This window comes from Gouania willdenowi, chromosome 6 (assembly GCF_900634775.1).
Source record: "Gouania willdenowi chromosome 6, fGouWil2.1, whole genome shotgun sequence".
Lineage (NCBI taxonomy): Eukaryota > Metazoa > Chordata > Actinopteri > Blenniiformes > Gobiesocidae > Gouania > Gouania willdenowi.
Window position 1 is genome coordinate 17,513,586 of NC_041049.1, and position 18,741 is coordinate 17,532,326.

General features: G+C 37.3%; 1 protein-coding gene across 2 annotated transcripts; it reads left to right on the plus strand.

The window, feature by feature from the left end:
* The first annotated feature begins 1,967 nt into the window (after window positions 1-1,967).
* On the plus strand, window positions 1,968-18,193 carry LOC114464846 (sodium- and chloride-dependent GABA transporter 2-like). 2 transcript variants are annotated; one of them, XM_028449463.1, is made up of 15 exons: window positions 1,968-2,170; window positions 2,318-2,518; window positions 5,271-5,405; window positions 5,489-5,629; window positions 5,704-5,791; window positions 5,873-6,005; window positions 6,100-6,234; window positions 8,888-8,991; window positions 9,071-9,195; window positions 10,322-10,434; window positions 10,544-10,681; window positions 13,553-13,655; window positions 13,788-13,888; window positions 14,015-14,185; window positions 17,540-18,193. In XM_028449463.1, the coding sequence occupies exons 1-15, from the start codon at window positions 2,164-2,166 to the stop codon at window positions 17,687-17,689; spliced, it is 1,845 nt and encodes a 614-aa protein (XP_028305264.1). In that variant the 5' UTR covers window positions 1,968-2,163; the 3' UTR covers window positions 17,690-18,193. The 2 variants fall into 2 exon arrangements, with proteins under 2 accessions (XP_028305264.1, XP_028305265.1); XM_028449464.1 differs by having other exon boundaries at window positions 1,971-2,170; window positions 2,327-2,518.
* The last annotated feature ends 548 nt before the right edge of the window (window positions 18,194-18,741 follow it).

Consider the following 18,741-nt stretch of genomic DNA (forward strand, 5'->3'; position numbering starts at 1 on the left):
TATTTTCTTCAGTTTTTTTTTTTATGTTAATTGTGTGAATTCTGTGGCCTGGAATCCATTCTATTCTCCTATCATTCAATGTCAAGTGTTCTAATGAGTACAAATGATCATTAAGGCACAATGTAGATTCTGTTGTCATGCAAAGAGGTTACATGCACATAGGTAGGATGCATTAAAATGTAAATTGATTATATGTACTGTATATATAGTAATGATAGGAAGGTGAACTCGGAGCAAAGAGCAGGTTAGACTAAAAGGGCTTTTTAACCCAAGGGTGACCAAATCCAAACAATGCAGACACGGAATGATGTGTTGATATAGATTTATTTTTTTAATTTTTTAACTTCATCAATATTAGTATTGATTTTTGATTTAGGGCTAAGAGTATGTACCAAGTTAAAAAAACGTTTTTAAAAGGCTCCATTTTTAATATTTGTTTTTTCTCTCTCATATATAGCGAAGACAAAATCCTTGGATCTTGTAAAAATGCAGTTTTTACCATTTAAATTTCATAGTTAAAAACTATTGTCATGAATAGATGTGTTTTACATAAGTTCAAGTATTTTTCATATTTTGTAGAAGGAATGATCACTGATGTTACATTATTTAATTTTTTTGTCTTAGGTCTGCATTTGCCAGCGGGCCACTATGATAAAGAATATGCAGAATAATGCTGTATGTTAATTCCACTACAGAAACTAGATGACTTCTGCAATTAGAAAATCCAACAATCGAAAAACCATTGTGCACAACAACACTAAATGTAAAGCTACAAATTTTGGATCACATAGCCTCCAAAAGCAGAAGTGAGCAGCCCATTTAGCTTTTGTATCATTTGTTTTGTCACTCAGCATCAATATTATAGTGTTGTATATCATTTTGTATTTGTTTGCTTTGCAGAAACTAATTTGAGCTCTTTTGTGCAGAGTGAGTGTGAATCAGCACATGTGGCTGAGGATTGGGGGTGGGGGCTGTGCTGGTGTTCACTCATTAGTCAACCAAGCCAAATCCAGTGCGGACAGACTTCAGCTGCTTTAGCCTCCATCTGATCAACTCATCTCAATGTCTCAAATAAAGACACAATTAGATGCATTTACACAACCTGCAAATGTGCATGAGAATGACATAACGCAACCACACTGTAAGGCAAGGCACATTTATTTGTATAGCGCATTTCATACACAAGGCAACTAAATGTGCTTTATGTGAATAAAAAGTAATCATTTAACAGTTTAAAAATCAATAAGCATTAAAATCAGCAGTACTCTGGGCTCCATTATCTGACCTGTGTCCATAGATCTGAGAGACCTGCTGGGGTCATACCTGACTAACATCTCACTGATGTATTCTGGACCAAACACATTCACAGATTTATACACCAGCAGCAGAACGATATATTCTGAGGCTGACTGGGAGCCAGTGTAAAGACTTTAAAACTGGAGTAATGTGTTCTGACCTCTTTGTTCTGGTTAAGACCCGAGCTGCAGCGTTCTGAACCAGCTGTAGCTGTTTGATGCTCTTTAGGGGGATTCCTGTCAGAAGACCATTACAATAGTCCAGTCTGCTGGAGATAAAAGCATGGACCAGTTTCTCCTGTCATTAAACCTTTCACTCTGGAGATGTTCTTTAGGTGGTAGAAGCTGTTTTTGTGATAGATTTGATCTGACTGCTGAATGTCAGACCTGAGTCAATCAGAACACCAAGGTTTTTGACTTGGTCTTTAGCTTTTAAAGATTGAGACTCAAGATACTTGTTGACAGCTGTCCTCTTTTCCTTGTTACAGTAACAGCTGAGAACATGGTAGTTTTTTTTTTTTTTTGTTTGTTTTTTTAATGACTCAAACTTCTCTTGTTTTTCACCTCCCATCCATTCATCATTGGTTACATGACTTTGTTGGCCAGACATGTACAGTACAGTAGTGACTGACCCTCAGAGCCAGTCATCCTCCTCCTTTCTTGTGTCACACCTTCACATTTTAACTCAGGAGTGAGGTGGTGCACTTTGTTCATGGGGGCAGATGGTGGAAAGGGACCGGAGGCTGGTCTTGGTTTAGCATTACAAACACCCGCCCCCTCTGCACTTATGTTAAATACTAAAACCTGAGCATTGACAGACAAACCCCGAGACACAGAATCAGCCTTTACACAAGAGGTCCTAACTGCAATGAAAGGTGAGTCACAAAACATCCGACACTTGACTAAAAAATCCCTTGCACTTCTTTTCATTTACTATTAATACACAAAAGATAGTTTTTGGTTCTTGAAGTACTTCAAGAACTTTTATTCTCCAATCTTCTTCTTCTTCTTCTCTTCTATGGGCTCTAAAGGAAACCCTGCCAAAGCGGATCTTCTCAATGGCCTCAGAAGCAACAAGGACATGCTGCCTCCCTCTGAGGTGAAGATGGAGGAGCGAGGCCAGTGGAGCACCAAGACAGAGTTCCTCCTGTCAGTGGCAGGTTCCATCATCGGCCTGGGAAACATGTGGCGCTTCCCCTACCTCTGCTACAAGAACGGAGGAGGTGGGTGGGAAAAGAACATGCTGGACGGATGCCGTAGTATTTTAAGAACTTGCTTTTTATTACACTTCTAAAAACAGATTATTAGACTCTGAGCCTCAAAATGCAAGTAAGTGTAAATAGCTCTCATCCAAAATATGCAAGACAGACTGTTATATTCAATAGGAGACAATGTCACGGCTTTTCTGAAGATGGATCATTAATTTACAATAGAACATGAATAACACCCAGATTTTCAAATGAAGCATCAATCAATATTGACAAGGTCAATTTCTGTGAGGACGAAAAGGGGATAATGGAGGCAAAGTAAAGGGAAAAAAAAATCTGAATTTGTGGATCATTAGTCATTGGTCAGTTTTCAGACGATCGTAAGTATTTCTCAGTTAAAAAAAATAAAAATATCAAGGAATAGGTATGCCCATATTAGCTTTTTGCCGATATTGTCCAACACAAAACCTTTAGATTTCCAACAGATGCCGATATCAGTACATAATACATAATTATTGGTGACATTGTATGTCTCCATGGAAATAACAGGTTAAGCCTACTTTTAATATGATGTTCCACTGCATGTGTTCCACACATTGTCCGTGCAAAATAAGAATACTTAATATTCAACTTCAGCATTAAAAAAAGTGCTTTTTTCTTTTTTAGTATATTTTCTCAAACAACATCTCTCATCACCTTTTTCAGTATTTGTGGAAAAACAGATACTATATAATATGGGTGGGCCGATAGTATTGATCATTTCTAAGTGAGATTTAAAACTTTTTGTGACCATTCTTTGTATAGCATTTAATGTATTTATCTATATATTTAATGTATTTATTACATTTTTGTGTCTTCTATTTATATTTAAATTCATCGATCCAAATGGGTCTCACAGTCTACTCATGTCTGTGAATATTTAACACCGTGTAAATAAAAAAACAATAGATGGCAAATATGTTGTTCTTTATATGTGTTTTGAACAATATTCTGCAGTAATTACTCAATGAAAAATTTGATTCTAACATCGATTCTTTAAAAAACAAAAAAACAAAAAACGTGGTTTCACGTTGTTGATGCATTTTTTGGCTGGTTTTAATTCAAAAAGCAACTAGAATGACATATCACCTCAGGTTGAAAAAAGCAACGTTTCTTGATTTGACTTTGGCCATTTGAGAAACACTGCAACAACTACACATAAATAATCAATGGCTGAACATGTGATGATTTACCAAACACAAAATTCATACTTGATACTTGAGATCAATATGCATAAGATGCATGTGAATGTTTGCTTCCAAATCAGATCCATGAGGGATTTTCTGCTTTTGCTTGTGCTTGTGTAGCTGCTAATTTGGATGCCCCCCACTCTCTCTCCCTCATGTGGGTGACAGGGTCAGAGTTCAGGGCCAAGTGGGGTCAGACAGCTGTTGTTGCTCCTCGCTCACTGCAGCTGTTACCGCCAAGAGCCTGAAATCTGAGTGCACTAAACATCCTCAGTGACCTGTCGGGACGTCAACGCTGTCCTGGCTTTGATTTCAAATGAATTCCTCGTTAGGCAGGAATTTTTTGAAAAGTAACAAACCAGAATGCATCTGAGGTTAGGATGAAGACACCGAGGGGTTTCCTTTCCACTGGGATAAGAAGTAGGCAGGGAGGTGTTGAAGGCCACAACATCACATGAGGACAAACACAAATCCTAATCATGTGAATGCCATTTCTATCATTAAAATAAATTTTTAACTGTAAAAATCCCAATACAGCTGCTCTTCTTCATCACCAAATGATCAGTGTGTGTTGATGCAACACAAGAGGAAATACAATAACCCAGTCTTTTTCAACCTTGGGATTGCCTGAAATGTCTAGTAATTGATTTTAAAATTATTATTCTGTTTCAAATTAAAATCTATATTTTATACTTTCACTGCCAAATATAAATGTAGTTTCAATAAAATGCATTAAAAAGGTCTTAACTGGCACAACTTGTCACTATTCCTGGCTGATCTGTATTTGTACTACAGTAATAAAAAAAAAAAAACAAGTTCTAGAAAAAAAATATGTCCTTGGGGTTTAAAGTCATTCTTGATATCAAAAGGGGTCACGATCCAAAAAAAGTTGGGAACCACTGCAATAACCTATTGCAAAACAAGACTTTTTTTTTTTTGTCAAGTTCAGACTTCAGTTCTTTGCACTTTCAAGCATGATTCCACAAGAAGAAGTCAGAAAGTGCCAAATCTCCACTGGTTCGATATTGACAGTTACCTGGATCAGTGATCCTGATGATTGTACCATGATCATTCACACTTTAAAGGCTTAAAAGAAATGTATATCCCCATTAATAATGATACAGTAGGTCCAAATGTAAGGATCCCTCAGTTTTTCAAAAAATTGCAATGAAATGCACAATCTGTATCCGATCCGGATATAATTTGGTGGCATAGCTGAGGAACCCACTGGATATAACTGAGTCAAATTCCATAAAGTTCGGTCATTTAGAAACAAAGATAAGAGTTTTTAAATTTTCACCAATGTTGAGAGATCTTGATTTTCGATTTTTGAAACTCATCCAGAATCAGTGTATTGATCCAAATCCTCATCAAAATATAGTGGTGTAAAGTCTATCTTTGGATAAAATCTTGTCAAAATCTGTTTTGTACTTTTGATGAACATTATCCTGCGAACAGACAACCAGATAAACCAACGCTGGTGAGAATATTAGGAGGAAACAAATTGGTGACAAACGTAAAGTGTTGTGTTTCTTACTCAGGCGCTTTCCTCATCCCGTACCTGATCTTCCTCTTTACGTGTGGTGTTCCCGTCTTCTTCCTGGAGGCCGCCCTGGGTCAGTACACCAGTGAGGGGGGCGTGACTGCCTGGAGAAAAATCAGCCCCTTGTTTGAAGGTCAGGTGGCAGCATTGCAAACACAAATGCATCCTTTTTTCTAAAAATGGAAATTCATTTAATATTGCTCCTTTTTCCTGCAGGTCTTGGTTATGGCACACAGGTCATCATTACTTTGCTCAACCTTTACTACATCATTGTCCTGGCATGGGGGATTTTCTACCTGTATTACTCCTTTTCTTGGGACCTGCCTTGGTCTTCATGCAACAACACGTGGAACACAGGTAATAATATGCTTTTTGAAAAACATTCCCCTTAAAACACAACATTGTTACATCTCTATTTGAATGTTTAACAGAAAACTGTTTGGAGTTTGAGAAGAGAAACACATCTGGTAACTTAACAATCAGCCCAAACGCTACATCTCCTGTCATGGAGTTCTGGGAGTGAGTACTTTTGTTTTTCTTGATGATACATTGACAGTGATCGGATGTTGTTGTAAACGGACTTATTCTCTCTCTCAACAGGAGACGAGCACTTAGGATTTCCCCGGGTATTGAACACATGGGACCCTTGAATTGGGATCTGGCCCTTTGTCTACTCATCGCTTGGATCGCATGCTACTTTTGCATCTGGAAGGGCGTGAAATCCACAGGAAAGGTGAGTTTAGAGTTGACAACATGAACTCTGCAATCACTTTGAATGTCTCAGTTTGTACATTTTTGACATCTTCTGTTTGTTTGTGTTGTTTCAGGTGGTCTACTTCACGGCGACCTTCCCCTATGTGATGCTGATTGTGTTGTTAATCAGAGGGCTCACCCTGCCTGGGGCAGCCATCGGGATCCAGTTCTACCTCTACCCTGACCTGGGGCGACTGGCAGACCCTCAGGTACCATCATCACACACTTAACCCTCCTATTGTCCTCACATATTACCAACACATTTTATCCTTGGGGTCAATCTGATCTCAGGAAGATTTGCCGCCAGAAAATGTTTTTCAGAAACTTTTTCACCAAATTTTTTTGTGTCAGGTACTCTGTTTATTTGATAAATATTTAAATAACCCCTTGATAATGAAACCATGACGTGTTCTCCAGCGCCACCATCAGGCCAAACTCAAATCAACTCAAGAGTATGAACCACAAGAGTATGAGCCCTATTGAATGTGGTGATGATTTGACCTTTCCTGCAGCGCCACCATCAGGTCAAACTTCTCAAATCAACTCAAAAGTATCAACTCTGTACTTGCAGGTGTGGGGATGTAAGGTCACACAGGGCTCACACACAGACAGAGATGTTTTACACAGCTAAAAAAGCCTGGGGGTCAAGATGACCCCAGAGGAACACCAATATAGGCAGACCAGAGAGACATGTAAACACATGTAAATTTGCGATGGTAAAACAGGGGACGGGACCCAGATAAGCAAACTGCTTCTCTCGTCTCCTTTTTCGGCATGTACAAAAAAAAAAACAAAAAAAAAATGTAAAAAAAAAAAAAGTGAATGTAACCATGTCGGAAATAAACTGAATAAATAAAAATAAAAAATAAATATCTGTTCAGCACATTGAGCACGATATCATCATAAAAATGTAGCGCTTAATCAATTCCTTGTAAACATCAAATTAAGGAAAGTCATGAAATATTAAGGAAAAAAAAAAAACAATACAAAGTTAATGATTTCTTTCTTAATTATAAACATTAAATGGGGTCAAATTGACGCCAAGGACAATAGGAGGGGTAAACTAAAAAGAAAGTGTCTATTTGGACTATTTGGTTTAGGGTTAGGTTATAACCCAATATCGCAACAATTTTTAGGGTTAGGGTGAGGTTTTGGGTTAGGTTTAGTATTAGTCACGTGACCTAAACTGGCCAATGACTGACCTAGCACATGACCTAAACTGGCCAAATACGGGTGCTGCGTACGGATAGAATGTCGGTATATTGATTCCGCAACCATACGGATAGCCACTGCCAACGAAAAACATCTACTCATGTAGATCTACTGTAGTGCAGTGTGTAATTACAGTAAAGCACTGGCAGAGTCACTTCCTTAGTGCTCGTCGTGTCCCATTGGTTCTCTGCTGGGGATGCTGCTTTCTGCTGGGTCCATCTGCTCTCCATGAGTCAGGGACTGTAGGGTTCAGCTGCAGGGCCAGAACACCACAGAGACTGAAAACACACCATGTACCAGGACTGAGCTGGAAATAGTGAGCTAACCAGGTTTTACCCAAAAGAAAGTCAGACTGTGGGGCTCAGTTTGATAGGAGTTCACCCAAAAGTGATTTAAAACCTTCAATAGAGAGACTTTTTAATAAAACATATTTGTTAGTTTTGTCAGTATGCATCAAAGTTTGAGATGGATTTACAATAATTCAGATTTAATCCTTATTCAATGTTTAATCCTTATTCTTGTGTTAATATGACCCTTGACTTTTTTACTTTTACATTTTATTCCATTTAGTCCATTGTGTCTCTTTCCATCCCGATTCTATTTTGAGCACACAGTGATTTTTGAAGTATTTCTGATTCTGATTAAAGGAGTTACTGTTTTCACTGGTGTTTATTTACTTTGTTTGTCTGTTAGTAGGATGACGTCAAAAGTACTGAACGGATTTTGACTACATTTTAACCAAAGATGGACCTTACACCATGGAAGATTCCATTTAATTTTGGAAAGGATTCGGATGAATATATTGATTCTGGATCAGTTTAAAAAAAAAAAAAAAAAAAAAAAAAAAATCCCATTCTTGTCATTATTGGAGAAATTTAAAAAAATTAATATCTCGGTTCATAATTGACCGATTCTTATGAAATTTGACTCAGTCATGTCTGGTTGGTTTTTCAATTGTTTCACCTAGTTTCACCCGAATTGGATCCAGATTGCGCATTACATTGCAATTTTACAAAAGATTTAGTGTGCCCATACATTTAGATCTACTGTATAGTTATTAATGGCAAGTTTTTCAAAGTCTTTAAAGTGTGAATTATCATTGTTACCATGATTCAATTTAATTCAACTTTATTTGTGTAGCGCAAAATACAACAAAGTCATCTCAATGCGCTTATCAAAAAATAAAATTCATAATAAGAAAGAAAGAACACAACAAGCATTTAGTGACAGTGGGAAGAAACAACTCCCTTTATACAGGAAGAAATCTCCAGCAGAACCAGGTTCAGAGGTGACAGTCATCTGCTGTGACTGGTTGGGGTTAGTGAACAGAAGGACACACAGAACAGGATAGAGAGATAGAACATCAGAGTGTCCCAGACTAGTTGAGCCGTGGACCACAGATCAGGAACTGTCAACATCAGCTTCATGACACCTGAAGAGCGAGGAGAAGGCACTGACTGCAGAATAACATGATACAGGAATACAGTGGAATGAGAATGAATATGAGGTGGACATATGTGTCAATGGTGTGTAAGCAGTGCGATCAGAATCATTGATCCGGATAACTGCCAGTATCTGACAAAGAGGATATTGGTGATTGGTGGAGGTTTACGATCTCTTTTTCAACTTAGGTCTGTGTTTGTGTTGCAGGTGTGGATGGATGCTGGCACCCAGATCTTCTTCTCTTATGCCATCTGCCTCGGTGCACTTACTGCTCTGGGGAGCTACAACAAATACAACAATAACTGCTATAAGTAAGTACACCGTACACTATCTGTGGGGTTTGTATGGCAGCAAATGGAATCATGTGACGTGGTGATTTGTCTTTTGCAGGGACTGCCTTGCTCTGTGCTGTCTGAACAGCGGCACCAGTTTTGTGGCAGGCTTTGCCATCTTCTCCATCCTGGGTTTTATGTCTTATGAGCAGAATGTCCCTATCTCTGAGGTGGCCGAGTCTGGTGAGGCTTCCATCACATCAGTAACAATAAGAAAACACCCTTGATTTGTTTTTTTCGGTAACACTTTGAAGTTTTATACATAAGGCTGACATTACACTGTCATTATCTGTCATTAGCATGAATAAGGTTTCATGAAGGCTGTTATTAAGTGTTGTTCGCTAAATTATGACACCTTTGGAGCAAGGTTGGCATTTTTTGGGTTATGTGGAGGGATCTAGTGGGGTTAGATAGGGTTAGGTCGGGATAGAAATTTTACGGGCACGGACCACAGGAACCCCTTCTCCCTCCCTATGAGAGTAAATTAAAATAATAAAATAAATAAAAGAATAAATTAAAGGGAAGGTTAGGGTGAGGAAAACTGGGTAGGCAGTAAGGACATGGGTGATCAGTGGTGGGAATAAATGTGTTTAAATCATAATTTCACTTTAAAACCAATTTTTAAACCAACTGTGATATTTACATATAAACATACAGGTGAGCCCACCTTTTAAAAATACAAGTCCTCCCCACCTGCCACAGAGGTACATTTAAAATCATTTTTAATCAATCAGACGGAGCTGGTCTTCCTGCCTTTATCCGTATTTCATAGGTATGGTGTCCCTGTTATGTGGCGCTACCAGAGGGGGTAGAAAATAAATCAAACAACATTAGTACAGAAAAGGAGCAGGGTTAGTTAAAAAAAAATATAAAACAAATGTTTTTAAATGCTTTCGTACATAATTTTAACCAACCAACCATCTGGGAAAGGAGACACCAACTATTTATATTTTAAAAAACGTAATTATAAATGTAAAAATGTAAAACCAGTTAAAATGATATGCCAATTTAAATATAACATCAATAAGTTAATATACAAATGTATTTTTTGGTTTTGGGGGAGAATCTGGTTTGGAAGTGTTTCTGTTCACTTTTCATTAAAACCAAACGGTTTGAATGCTTTTAAATTCAAAATCCATTGTTTCTCGTTAGGGTAACAAACGACAAACTTCATGACACCTTGTTCATGCTAATGACAGGTGTCATGTTATAATAATGACAGCGTAATGTCAGCCTTTATGTATAAAACTTCAAGTAAAGTGTCGCTGTTTTTTGTACTCAATTGTCATTTCTCATGACGTGTGTACAGGTCCTGGTCTGGCTTTCATAGCGTACCCTCGGGCTGTCAACATGATGCCGTTTTCCCCTTTGTGGGCCGCTCTGTTCTTCATTATGATTGTTTTTCTAGGTTTGGACAGCCAGGTTGGTTCTTTGCACCATCTTGACCACATCGTTGCTCAATCAGAACGTGATGGTTATTGATTTGCTTGTCATACGTGTTTGATTTTCCTCTCGCTGCGCTCTCCTTCAGTTCGTGTGCATTGAAAGCCTGGTGACAGCCATAGTTGACATGTTTCCCACCGTGCTCCGACGTAAGAACCGCAGGGAGCTCTTCCTCTTAGCTTTGGTCTTCGTCTCATATCTGGTGGGCCTCATCATGCTGACTGAGGTGAGGGTCACACACACAGGGAACCACACACAGATTCAAGCTGTACACACATTAGTCTATGTTGTTGCTGTACAAAAAGTACACAACTCTGAATGTCTCTCACACACACACGCACACGCACAACAAATTCCGCTGTTGCTTGGGTTTAGTGATTACTAGGTGATTTGTTTTGTTAAATTAAAAGAGTTCAGCGTGGTTGACATGCCTTCACCTCTGCACAGCTGGAAGCATGAAGTCTGAAACACCCAAGTAAATGTGAAAAACGTAACTTTGTGCAACCACAATCCTTTCATTTATTGATGCCTTTTATGGCCACACTGTCACAAAAACAGTACTTTATATTATTTTATTCTTTTATCTTACCATGTTATAGGTTACAGTGGTTCCCAACCTTTTTTGGGTCTTGACCCCAAATTTCTGGCGACCCCAGAGACATTTTGTTTTCTTGAACTCGTTTTTGATCATGTTTGTTTAATATTTGTTTTACGAGGAGCCAAGTGACGAGATATTTTATCCTGCATTTTATGTTAACTAGAGTTATATTTATGTATACAGTGGTTTGAGATTGTGTGTTGTGTTTTATTTTGACAAAGAAAAATATATATTTTTTTAAATATATCAATTACGATACAATTTAGGTGACCCCATTTGAATTTTTGGCGACCTCACATGGGATCACGATTCAAAGGTTAAAAAACACTTGGTTAACATTTCATGTGATGCAAAAGGGATTAGGGAGGATAGGACAAAGTGTCTTGCTATTACAATGAAATGTGTTGTGCCAGTGTAGAAACATATGTAGAGAATCTATTTAAGGGAAACATCCTATACAAATAAGAGTGAACAGAGGGAGTAGATGTGTGCTTCCAAGTGTGACAGAGGCTTGTATTGGTAGCAAACATTTGTTTGTGTGTTATGTCACAACGAGAGATGTGCTGAAGTTCAAGGCATGCCATGTGCGTCCTCAACCATTTTGTGTGTATTGAGTTATTATTGAAGGCCAGCGTTGCCCCTGGAGACCAAGGGCACCCCATCTTCAAAATCATGCTGTTTATTTTGAATAACTAACTTGCTTCTTTGTGTAAATGTGTGTGTGACTTTGAGAATATCTGTGTACTGTATATAGAATAAATGTAATTGTAAAGGTAAAATTTGCTCTATTGGGTCATCTAAATTAAATTAAAATGTTTTATTAGTTGTACTACCTATCAGCTTTGACAGTTTTTTTTTTGTAATAGGATTTCGAGGCCAAAAAACAGCCATTTTGATTTTTATCCTCCTTTAAAAGTAATATTTGCCATTGAAGAGGCCACTCTTAAGTTCGTATGGTCATAACGATCCCAAGCATCATCAGGCTGACTATTTAAAATAGGATATTGTGTATTATTGTGTTAAATCTTTGTTTTAATTACTGAAATCTATTGTTTGATTTTACTACTTCTGTGTTGTTTCTTTAGGAGTTACCTTTAATTACTTAGGGTCAGGAGTTGTTATTTAAGAAAATACTTAATTGAACAAAAATAACCATTATTTCTTAATTCAGCAGTAGTTATTTCACTGATTCCAAGGTAGCACTCAGATATGTAAAGAGTACTGATATATTCTACTCAAGTACAAGTAAAACGTAGCTCAATTAAATAGAAATCAAAGTAAAAGTTACGAGTTACTTTCACCCCTCATGTTTATTTTTGGTCATAAATCTAGCCATTGTTCCCTTGCATACAGTAAACATCTCATGTATAAACTTAAAAAGGAAGAGATGGAGTCTTGCACAGTTGGAACTGAATTTATTTTCCACAAAGGCATCTGTATAAAATAAAATGTTTGTCAAAATGTACAATTCTTTTCCTTTTTCTTTCTTTTTTTCTTTTTTTTATAAAATAACTGAATAAACTGAAAAAAACTTATGAGGCTCTAAGTATATCTACATTCATGAACTCTAAAACAGTGCCATGTCAAATGTGCCATGTGGGTGGGTAGAAACCCCAACCTGAACCCAAGAAATTGGCTGAGGTCAGCAGTTTATAAAGAGACCATGAAACGGAAATAAAAAAAGAATCACAAAAAAAATAATAATTTGCTCAGTAATGGTTGGGTGTACAAATGTAACGAATTGCTTGACTTCTTTTAAAACGCACTTAAAGCTGATATTCGGAGTTTCTGAGAAATTGTATGTTTATGTATCATTCATTTGAAATGCAAAAAAAATCCCAACTAGTCTTTTACTATGGTGTACTGCTGGTGGTCATTCACATAGTCCCGCCTTCGTCTTATAGACCCCTATGCAAATAAAAACGAGCGCCGTGATCACCTAGCCAATAGACTTCTACTTCCTGTTTTTGAGACTGTCAATCAAAGTGAATGCGCAACTGTGCATGGAAACAAGGCCGTGTGCCATAACAGCAAACAGGTAAATATGATTTTGCCTCTTACCTGACCCATAGACCTATATCAATGTGACCTGATGCGACCTTGTTATGTTCCGCGATGCATGTGCAGAAAAGTAGAGGTGTGGCTTCTGGTAAATTGGGAGAGGCAGTGGGAGGAAGTGAAGCTGTTGAGGGCGGGACATCGAGACGTTTCTCAGAAACTCTGGACATCAGCTTTAAGTACAAGAAAAATGTCTGATTCAGAAATACACTCAAAAAAGTACAATCATCCATAAAAGCAACCCAATTACAGTAACGTCAGTACTTTACCTTCTGGTAACACAAGTAGTGATTTGCAGGTTCTAAAGTACTGTTTTTTACCCTCACTTGCTCATGAAGTGTGCTTAATTCTGTCAGTTCTTCAGTATACTGTACATTAAGAGATGTTGTGTATGTCTAAACAGGTTTGCTGATGATCTTTGCGTGCCTTCTTCCTCTCTAGGGTGGTATGTATGTGTTCCAGCTCTTTGACTACTATGCAGCCAGTGGGATGTGTCTCCTCTTCATGTCCATCTTTGAGACTGTCTGCATTGGATGGGTCTATGGTGAGCCAGCCTCTCATTTAGACATTTTTCACCATAGAGCAGTATCGTGTATTTCTGTGACCATTTGTCTACATTTATCAGCTGCAGAGCGCCGCGTGGTAGAAGAAAATGCCTTTCTTCCTGTTTTCCCAGGTGCAGACCGCTTCTATGACAACATTGAGGACATGATTGGCTACCGCCCAGGCCCGTACATCAAGTACTGTTGGCTGTACCTCACCCCAGCCACGTGCATTGTGAGTACTGTGGTAGATTTACCTCCTAATTTGAAAGCAGACTTCCCCACATATTTCTTTTTTTCTTGGTGACTCCATGTTTTGTTGTGAGCCGCTGCTTCTCTCAATGTGAACGTGTCTCTACAGGGTACCTTTGCCTTCTCGCTCATTAAATACACTCCTCTAAAGTACAACAATGAGTATGTGTACCCATGGTGGGGCTACGCCATCGGATGGCTCCTCGCTCTTTCCTCCATGGTGTGCATCCCGCTTTGGATGGTGTACAAGATTAGCACCACCGAGGGAACATTCAAAGAGGTATGATACCTTCATATGAGTAGGCAAATAACCACAGGCTTAACTCATAACAGATAGGGCATTACTTATTAAAAGGTTTGGTATTAATGGGTTTTGTAAGGAGAACTGTTCGCCAGTCAGTTTACAGTGGTGTGCTCTGACCAAGAGCCTATAATACAATATCACTATGTATATATATATATATATATATATTTTTTTTTTCCCAGAAACTCAAAACAGATTAGTATTGTTTTATTTTAAACTTCTTTTCTTTTGCAAATTCCTATGACGCACTGAAATCACGTCTGCGACCCACTTGCCCCATATATTTAAACCCTTTAATTTCGATTTTTGCCGTTTGCTCATATTTTCTCAAGCGTATAAGACTTAACTTTCTGGTCACGTCAGTTTATTTATTGGGAGATTTTATAATTCTCACCAAAATTGTTCGTTCTGCTTTAGACTGTACAGATTGTGTTTCCTCCTTCTGGGATGGTTTTGTTTAGAAAGTGTCTATTTGTACGGTTTTCGTACGGACAACCCCTGGTGCTATTTGATTTTCACAAAAAAAATATGGTGACACTCTTTCTTTGCTAACGCCACACTTCTTTAGCTGTTTATATAAGGTCAAAATACCTAAATATCAAAGCCAAAGCTGCATAAATTTGATTCATCTCCTTTCATTATTGCCATATAATTTAACAATGTGTGGCCTAACCTAATGACAAGCTGTTCAAGTCTAAAATCCACACGTAAATGTTTTTAACTAAGCAATTGTCACTGCTCATGCTATTTAAAATACATCTATTGATAAGGAAGATGGATTTCACACTGTTTTTGATCCAATTATTCAAGGAGTTGTGTTTTCTTCCTTTACCTTTATTTTCTGAAAATAAGAAGATGAAGCTGTACTTTTTTCATTGCTCATTCAAAACGAGCCCATTGGAATGCTGTTTTTTTTTTGATTTTTGTTTTTAAAGCATTTATACATATAATGTCATGGAATGCTTTAGCTGGTGTGTCCTGTTTGTACCTTGCATGATGTTCAAGCTAGCACTCCTATGACCAGTATATGAACAGGTTTAGAAGAAGGTTGGGATTTTTTGTTTGCATATTGCAATAGATTGATTTTTTTCAGATTGGAAAATGATGCCAGTCAAAGCTTTTTAAAAGTCCATATTTCTGCTGTCATTATTGTTATTTATTACTGGTAGTTACCCCTCCTATTATCCTCAAATATTAATAACACATTTTACCCTTGGGGTCAATTTGACCCCAGGGATATTTGCCTCAAGAAAATGATTTAAAAAAAAAAACCTTGATAATGAAACTTTGACCTGTTCTCTAGCGCCACCATCAGGCCAAACTTTTAAATTAGAATTGATTTATCTTGAATAGTTTTCATCCAAATATTCTCAAATTTACTGACAGAATTAATGACCACAAGAGTATGAACCCTATCGAATTTGGTGATGATTTGACCTTTCCTGCAGCGCCACCATCAGGTCAGACTTTCAGTTTTAGAGTCAATGTGTCTTGAAAACTTTTCATCCAAATCTTTTTATATTTTGGGGTGCACATTCATGATTCTCACAGAATAAACCATATTGATTGATGTTGGTGACCCCCCTATTTCCTCTCATAAACATATTCATTTACTTATTATATTTGGCAATTGAAAATTTCCAAATATATTGTTATCATAGGAGTTCTTATTAGTTTTCTTCCACAACTCGTTTGTCGTGGAACTCCTCCGAAACTATTAATGCAGCACTAATGACACATATGTCATCTCATACGGGCAATGTCAAGAATGTTCAGTCGACCTTTTTTGTAGCCAAGATGTCAAGGTCAATGTTGCGTCAAGTGTCAAAAACTACAATTTTCCATATATCGATGAATATTGATCGTACAAGTTTGATGCTTACATTTATGAAAAGCTCATCTCGAGTCGGGTATTTTTTAGACCGAAGCTGTACCATCGACCAGTAAAAAGATCAGTAGGGGTCAAAGTTCATGACATCACAAAAAAAAACAATACTTTTTTCCCTATAACTTGGCCACTGGTACCATTGAACACCATTTGCTTTCAATGGGTGACTTTGACCTTCACTCAAGGTCATATTTAAGGTCAAGAACTCTTCAGAAAAAGGACTCTGGAAGCCAGAACAAAGTGACACATCAACTCTCTCAGGATGACAAAGCTCAGCCAAAACCAAAAAAAAAAATTTTTTCCCTATAACTTGGCCACAAATTGAGATACAGTGCTCAGACTGGTACCATTGAACAACATTTCCTTTTGATGTGTGACCTTGACCTTTGCTCAATGTCATTTAAGGTCAAGGTCAGTCTTCTGTTTTTTTCCTGCATTATTATATTTATTTAATTAGTTAAAAGAACAAACTTGTCAACAAATCCAGATACAGGTTGTCATTTTTGCCAATTTTTTTCAATTGTCAAATGCCAAATATGTATTCGCCTTGCGAATACAGGTCTTGCCTAATTTTTAACTCCTTTTTGTAACACATTTGGGGTTATTCACTATAAAGTTTCCGTCCAATGTCATATATCAACTCAGAGGTATCAACTCTACACCTGCAGGCGTGGGGATGTACGGTTACACCCAGACAGACACGTTTTTGGCAAGGCAAGGCAAATTTATTTGTATAGCGCATTTCATACACAAGGCAACTCGTTGTGCTTTACATGATAAAACATTCACTTGTTTAAAATCAATAAGAACATTTAAAATCATCAGTAAAATCAATTCAAATCATCAACAAACACATTACATTAACAACATGACCAAAAATCTCTCTCTCAATCATATGCAGTAGAGTAAAAAAGAGCCTTTAACTTTGATTTAAAAATGTTTACATTAGATGCTGACTTCAGCTCTGCTGGCAGTTTGTTCCACTTCTTTGCAGCATAACAACTAAAATCGGCATCACCATGTTTACTGTGAACTCTGGGCTCCACTATCTGACCTGTGTCCATAGATCTGAGAGACCTGCTGGGTTCATACCTGACAAACATGTCACTGATGTATTCTGGACCAAACCCGTTCACAGATTTATACACCAGTATACACAGCTATAACAGCTTGGGGTCAAACTGACCCCTAGAGGAACACCAGTGCTTGCAATATTTGTTCAGCACATTGAACAAATATTGTTATGACTTAGGAAAAGTCATGAAATATGAAGCAAAAAAAAAATTAAAGTTTAACTATTATTTTTTGAATGATAAACATTGAATGGGGTCAAATTGACCCCAAGGATAGTAGGAGGGTTAAGAACTGGTAGTTGGGCTTCTTTAAATGTGGTATTAATCAAATTTACCAAATGTTTTTATTTGATTTAATTCAATTTACAGCGCATTCAGTTGCTCATCAAACCATCTGATGATTTACCAAAAACCAAGAGGGAGCAGGAGCAGCTGGTGGCCATCTTCGCCCCTGAGGGAGAAGACAATAGGACGACAAACGGTTATTTCCCAGTCTCAGATGATGACCACGCAGTATGAAAACAAAGAGACCTGTTTGGGTCTATGACTCGCAAGAAAGAGAAGATTTATCTACTTTAATACAGACATGCAGGACTCAGGAGATAATGCTGTTTCTGTATAGTGAGAGATCACAAAAGGCCATAAAACTCAAAGTTTGTGAATGTTTTGTAAATGTTAAACTATTAGTGTTGTGGGGATATAAAGCAACATCTTAATCTGTCTTCATCCACCGGGCCTCCACTTGGTGCTGTGTGTGTTTTATGTTTTAATCTAAAACACTCAAGTTCTTTTTTTTCTTTAGTGTTTTGAATACATTTGATTAAATCTTGTATTTTATTGTATAAACCTGATTATAGAAGAAAAACTAAATAACACTATACTTCTGTAATAGCTATCTAATAAGACTAACATGTCTGAAGTGTAGCTTTGTTTTTATACTGTATCATGACATGAATGTACAAAGAATTGTGAATCCTGTAAGTTTGTAAGTATGGTGTTGAATAAATGTTATGTTGACATGAATTGTGTTAATATTCGAATCATGTTTTTTAAATTGAAAAGGGTAGAGAGCAGAGATGTAAAACATCATGATCACATAATCAGCCACACAAATGGGCCATGTTCATGGGTAAGACAACTTTGCAAAGATAAATACATTTATCCAAGTTAGGTAATAAGAAAATTTATGAAATTGTAAAAAAAAAAAAAAACAGTCTGTTGTAATCAGTAGTTTAATTAACAAATAGTCTTAGTATGAAATGCTCTGAGGCATATTTTTAAGTGTTTTACTTATTTCTCTTAGATCCTTCATGTCAATGTGACACTAACCTTTAGATCAACGATTGTTTTGTTTGATCAAGGGAACCAGAACTTTTGGACCATAAGGGCAAACTTTTGTCCTACAATTACATCAATGAGCCACACATTTCCTATTGTCAGTACGGCTTCTGATTGATGCTGACCCCTCGATCAAATACCCAGCATGAAAGCTCCTCTTTAGGCAAGGCATGGGAAATGTATTTATGTAGCACATTTCATACAAAATGCACTTCAACGTGCTTCACATGATT